The 6,727-nt window shown below is 41.5% G+C and overlaps 1 protein-coding gene across 1 annotated transcript in view; it reads left to right on the top strand.

The window, feature by feature from the left end:
* DNAJC8 (DnaJ (Hsp40) homolog, subfamily C, member 8) overlaps positions 1-6,239 on the top strand; it is a 31,534-nt gene extending 25,295 nt beyond the window's left edge. The window contains exons 7-9 of the mRNA XM_006883441.1: positions 2,748-2,839; positions 3,572-3,647; positions 6,117-6,239. Of these exons, the coding sequence (XP_006883503.1) occupies positions 2,748-2,839; positions 3,572-3,647; positions 6,117-6,239 (291 nt within the window). The remainder of the gene's footprint in view (positions 1-2,747; positions 2,840-3,571; positions 3,648-6,116) is intronic.
* The last annotated feature ends 488 nt before the right edge of the window (positions 6,240-6,727 follow it).

Genomic DNA, 6,727 nt, shown 5'->3' on the forward strand with positions numbered 1-6,727 from the left:
CTACAGAACAATATAATTAATTTCACATACAAGCAAGATTCTACTGAAGATTATCCGAAAACGACTGGAACAGCACATCAGCAGAGAATTGCCAGAAGTCCAGGCTGGGTTTAGAAGGGGTCGTGGTACTAGGGATATTGTAGCTGATGTTAGATGGATCTTAGCTGAAAGCAGGGAATATCAGAGGAATGTCTGTGTTTCATTGACTATGCAAAGGTGTTTGACTGTGTGGACCATAACAAACTGTGGCTGACTCTCAGAAGAATGGGAATCCCAGAACACTTGATCGTGCTAATGCGAAATCTATACTTGGAACAAGAGGCAGTTGTCAGAACAGAACAGGGAAACACTGCATGGTTCAAAATTGGGAAGGGTGTATGCCAGAGATGTGTCCTGTCTCCATACCTTTTCAACCTGTATGCAGAACAGATTATCCGAGAGGCTGGGCTCTATGAGGAGAAAGGTGGTGTCAGGATTGGTGGAAGATCTATCAACAATCTGTGTTATGCAGATGACACAACCCTGCTTGCTGAAATTGAGAAGGACCTGAAGTGCTTGCTGCAGAGGGTTAAGGACTGCAGCCTTCAATATAGATTGAGGCCTAATGTCAAGAAGACAAAGATTCTCTCCACTAGACCAATTGGCAGCATCAGGATGGATGGTGAAGAGATTGAGATTGTTCACAGCTTTGATTTGCTTGGCTTCACAGTCAACAATCTTGGCACCAGTAGCCAGGAAATTAAAAGACTATTGCGATAGAAAGTTTGCTCTTAGAGACCTTTCCAAACTACTGAAGAGCAATGGTGTCACTCTGGAGACTAAGGTGCATCTAAATATAGGCCATGGTCTTTGCAATCACACGTATGCATCAGAGAGTTGGACAATGACTAGGGAGGATAGAAGGAGAATTGATGCCTTTGAGCCGTGGTGCTGGATAAGAGTATTGAGGGTACCATGGACTGCTAGGAAAACAAACAGATTCATCCTGGAGAGAGTTAAACCAGGTGGCTCCTTGGAGGCAAGGATTCTGAGGCTCTGTCTAACATACTTTGGACATGTTGTAAGGAGGGACCAGTCCTTGGAGAGGAACATCATGCTTGGGAGGGTGCAGGGACAGTACAGGAGAGGAAGAACCTTTATGAGGTGGATTGATTCAGTGACTGGGATAATTGGAATGGATGTGTCAGAGACAGTGTGATTGGTACAGGACAGAGCAGAGTTTAGGGCTGTTGTACATAGGGTCGCTATGAGTTGCAAGTGACTAGATGGCACATAACAACAACAGCAACAACCAAAAGGTCCATGGTTCAGATCCACCAGCTACACTGTAGGAGTGCAGGCAATCCCCTACCACAAAGAGCCGTATTTACTGGGAATCTGATGCAATGGCCTTGGGCTTGGCTTTTTTTTTTTTAATGACAGTGACGCAGCATTGCTGTGCAAAGTTAATAAAACTACCATCTCCTCCCTACCAAGCCTTTTTACTTCAGCATCAAAACTTCCTCTCAAATGTAAAGTACAAAGAAATACAGAAATAACCCATCAAGTAGATTTAACTGGGTGTCTTTTAAAGTTAGACAGACACAGGAGTAAAGAGTGGTAGCTGGAGGAGAGGGAAGAAAAGGAATCTCCGTCTTTGTCAAGTGGCAACACCTGATGTGGATAATGTCTACATAACCTGATTGAGGAAAATGAAGACACTATGAAGGAGGGAAGAATGGGGGACAATTTCAGTAAACACTATAGCATATACAATTTTATAGCGTAAAAAACACTACAGCACAACCAAAATATATGTCGTTGCATAAGTATGTATGTGTATGCTGCTGCTGTTTTTGTGGCATCAAGTTGGAACTCACCTGTAACTGACCCTCTAGTGAGTTTTTAGAGATAGTGGATCGCATGGGAGGACACTGACCATCATTCTCCTGCGGAGCAGCTAGTGGATTCGATCCCTGTCCCTTCGTGCTTACAGCGCAGCTTCTTAGCACTAGGCCACCAGAGCTCCCTATGTATATGTGTATAGTGAGACACAAGTGAGTATATGAAATGTGCATATATAGGTTTGTGGGTAGACATATTTGTATATATGTGTGAGCATGCTGTATATATACACTTGCATACAAAAAAGCACAAAGTAGACACAACTTGATACATTCCCAGACTTGTTCAAACACTTTACCTCACTTACAATTATGATAAAATGTTCATGTGGTGTGTTCCTTGCTGTTGAGTTGGCATTAATTTATAGATGACCCTCCTGTGGGTTTTCAGAGGCCAAAAACCTCACAGGAGGAGATTGCTCATCTTTCTCCTGAGGAGCAGCTTATTACCCTGGTGGTAATAAGGATTCCTTTTCTTTTTTTTTTTTAAAAAATTATTTTTATTATTTTTCGTCAAATCGAATCTGTACCAACAGGAGGAGATTTCCCCCTCCTTCTCCAGCAGAGCATCTAGTGGATTCGAACCACAAACCTCTGGGATTGCAGTGCAGCTTCTTGCCACTAGGCCACCAGAGCTCCCTAGGATTTTCTTTCTTATTGATTGCTTTTTAAAAACAAGATTCATATCATCAGTGGAAAGATGTCTTAAATTGGTTGTGTTAATTATCTCCCAAGAGAATTAGCATCATTAAGTGGGTTTCTCTGAAGAATCATTTTCTCTTGCCAGGTTCTACTCTGCTTTTGACTAGGGTACAATGTTAAAGCACTTGATTCACATTGCTGGAAAAATTTTTACCCTTGTAGTTCAAACAGGCAGTATACAAACAGACCATGAAGCTCTTTGCTGAACTGGAAATTAAAAGAAAAGAAAGAGAAGCCAAAGAGATGCATGAAAGGTACATATTAATGTATTCATTTAAACCTTATCTGAATGCCCAGATATTAGTCTTTGGGAGATTTTCCTAATGAAAGAATTGTATAACGTACTATTGGAGAAGCTGTCTAAAAGTGTAATCTGAAACAGCCAAACTCTTGGGGACCCAAGACAGAAATTTTGGCTTTAACTTTTTGGAAATACCAGAGCATTTTGACAGTGTGATTATTGTACAGTATAATTACTTTAAAATGTTGAACTTTTCTTTAAAATTATGATATTCTTTGCTTATCAGAAATCATGACATTAACTTGGTTTATGTATGATGTGTTATTAACTGGTGCTTAGCAACAGTGAGATTTTGCTAGTTGAGGTTATTGTGTGAAATGACCTTCTCTTGGATAGGGTTTTATTCAGAGAACCATTTGGGCAAAAACTTCTGCCATTGTAATGGCCATCATCCCAGATAACATAACTCAGGTGGCTGAGTTCTTGACAGCCCTGTCACTGAGTTCCACATCTCATGTGGTTTGATCTTTCTGTATAACAGAAATATTTCTATTTGCTTCACCCATTTGCCTGTATTTAGATCTACTTGTTTTAGAATGAGCCATTCATGGAAGTGCATTGAGTCCTTTCCAGACAGCCATCTTTGTAGCATTCTATAGTGAATTGATGAACTTTATTTGCTTGCCTTTGTAGGAAATGCTTTAACTTATATGACTAAATATAAATACCATGGTTTTCCTCCTAGGAAGCGACAAAGGGAAGAAGAGATTGAAGCCCAAGAAAAAGCCAAACGAGAGAGGGAGTGGCAGAAAAACTTTGAGGTAAGTTTTCAAAGTAGCCAGGCATTGTTTTCTATGAATAAAGGAACATTTCTGCATAGAAACTTGGTTCCTGGGTCATCTGCACGGACAAGAAAATGAATGTTACATGAGGATTGAGAAATTTGGAGAATGAATTTGGGTTTTGGCTCAGCTACCTCAAGGTCTCTGACCTAGGCAAGGGCAGTGAGGGTCTCTGAGTGGCTTTTTTTTCTTCTTTTCCTGTTTTATATTTTAATAATTTCTGTTAAGTTTTCTGTTTCTATAATGAATCTATTTCATTATTAGAATTTTTTTTCTCTTCAAGAAAAGATAAAGTGTTAAGTAATGAGCCCTCTGTCTGCAAGTGTTTGAGCAGCTGTGAGATGACAGTGACAGTGACATTGGAGATGTTTTTCTCTGAGGAAACCAGCTAGGACCAGAGCAGCAGCAAGATTCTTGTGGCTGTAAGAGCTGTGATGTTGTGATGAGTGGGGTTTTTTTAGAGATTGTGATGGACAGAGCTGCCAACTGAATAAAAAAAAATGATTTATATATTAGGGGTAAATGTGTACAGCTGCTTTTCCAGCTTCCAGCAACATGGGATCTTTTATTCTGTAGAATTCATGGTTGTAGTTATTGTTATGTGCCATCGAGTCAGCTATGACTCATAGCAATCTTATGCACAATAGCTCTGAACCCTGCTCCGTCCTGAGCCAATCTCAATATCTCTGACACACCTACTCCCACACCTACTCCTGTTACCCCAGTTATTGTGTCAATCTGTTTCGTCTGGGGTCTTCTCCTCCTGTGGTGTCCCCTTCACCCTTCCAAGCATGATGTCCTTCTCCAAGGATTGGTCCCTCCTGGCAACACGCTCAAAGTGTATGAGGTGGAGCCTCAAAATCCTTGCTTCCAAGGAGAAACTTTGTTTCACCCTCTCCAAGGCAGACCTGTTCGTTCTCTTGGCAGTCCATGGTATGTATGTTTAGTACTCTTCTCCAGCACCACAAATCAAAGGCATAAATTATTTTTCATTTTTCTTTGGTCAGTGTCAGCTCTCTGGTGCATGACAAGTAATTGTGAATATCATAGCTTGGATCAGGTGCACCTTAGTCTCTAGTCTGACATTATTGCTCTTTAGCACTCTGGAGGGGTCCCTCACAGCAGATTTTCCTAATATGCTTCCATCTTTTGATTTCCTGACTGCAGGTGCCAAGAGTGTTGATTGTGGAACTGAGCAAGCTGAAATCGTTAACTGTCTCAATCTCTTCTCCATCTATCATTGTGTGCTTCCAGTTAGCCTGGTAGAGAGAATGTTGTTTTCTAGATGTTGAGCTTCAATCTATATTGCACACTATAGTCCTTGTCCCTCTGCAGCAAATGCTTCAGGCCCTCTTCCGTTTCAGCAAGCAAAGTTGTATCATCTGCATAATGCCGATTGTTGAGAAATCTTCCTCCAGTCCTGATGCCACATTCCTTCTCATAAAGTCCAGCCTCCTGAATGATCTGTTTTGCATATAGATGGCAAAAGTATGGAGACAGCATGTATCCTTGACACACTCCTTTCCTGGTTTTGAACCATGCAGTGTTTCCTTTCTCTATTTTGATGACTGCCTCCTGGTCTGAGTATAGTTTTTGCATGAGCACAGTCAGATGTTCTGGGATTCCCATTCTTCTTAAGGTTAACCACACAGTGATTGACACTGTCAAATGCCTTTGCATAGTCAGTGAAACACAGACATTCCTCTGATTCTCTCTACTTTTAGCCAGGATCCATCTGACATTTGTGATGATATCCATAGTGCCACAGCCTCTTCTAAACCAGGCTTATATTTCTGGTAGTTTTCTCTCAGTGTACTGTTTCGGTCATTTTTGGGTGGTCTTCATCCAAATTTAGGGTAGAGATTAACTAACCAGACTTGATGATTTTGGTTTTTTTCTCACTTCATGTATAAAAAGAGAAAATGAGGAAGTGATCCTAGCGAAATTCATAGGGCATGTGATTAGGCTTTGTGATGACTTTGTAGGGTGCATCCATGTTTTAGAGGGGAATAGGAAAGTGAGTGGAAAATGTAGCTGTACTGCTGGCTAGTTGTTACGGTCTTGGAAAAAGGTTTTCACCTCTCAGAGCCTCAGTGTTGTCATGTGTGAAATGTGGGTAGCTGGACACACCTTAATTGGGTCTTTATGTTAGAAATAGCGTGCTAAGCATCTAGCCCAGATGCCTTTCCAAAATGATGACTTCATTGTTAAGGGGTGTGTTACTTTGTTTCCGCCTCTTCTGGATGACCCAGAGCACACCCTTCTTTGTAGGTGTGACGTGACACTTCCTGGCTCATGGAAGTGGGAGTAAAGCTTTGCTGTGTTCTGGTTGTGGACCATTCCGAAGGACAGGACTGGCAGCAGGAGGCGGGCAGGGTGGGCATTGGATGGCAGAGCAGGTGGAGGCCCTTCATCTCATAAACTACCTCATATTTCCTTTGTGCTTAGGAAAGTCGAGATGGTCGTGTGGATAGCTGGCGAAATTTCCAAGCAAACACAAAAGGCAAGAAAGAGAAGAAAAATCGAACTTTCCTGAGACCACCAAAAGTAAAAATGGAGCAGCGTGAGTGACCCCTTTGGGTCACAGTCACAGAATCTTCCTCCAAATGTCTCCCTCCCCTCCTGCTTTGAAGGACTCATTCTTTCTCCCACCTCTACCCCAACATAGAGTAGTATTTGCTTTTAGTCCATTTTGTTTCAATACAGTTTAATATCAAATCAGAGTAATTTTTTTTGTACATTGAAATGAGGGACTCAGTTTTAAAAAACAAAAGACCTTCCCCACTCCCCACCCTACAAGCAACCAGGATAGGAAGTTGCCACCTTGGTGCACCTTCTTTTCCCACAGCCTGTAACTTAATGTTTTGTACTTCACTGGAATGGTGATGGTTAGAAACTTTGTGTATAGTTTATGGAAATCGTTCAATTAAACACGTTGCTTAAAATGGTGTTGCAGTGACTTCTGAGACCAGCCCGGAACACTTAGGAATCGCTTTTCTTTCAGCTGCTCACTTCTGAATGTGGCATCCTTCGAAGCTCCAGCTCAGACAGAGAAGGCA

This window comes from Elephantulus edwardii, unplaced genomic scaffold, assembly GCF_000299155.1.
Source record: "Elephantulus edwardii isolate Elephantulus edwardi_28Jun2011 unplaced genomic scaffold, EleEdw1.0 scaffold00028, whole genome shotgun sequence".
NCBI lineage: Eukaryota > Metazoa > Chordata > Mammalia > Macroscelidea > Macroscelididae > Elephantulus > Elephantulus edwardii.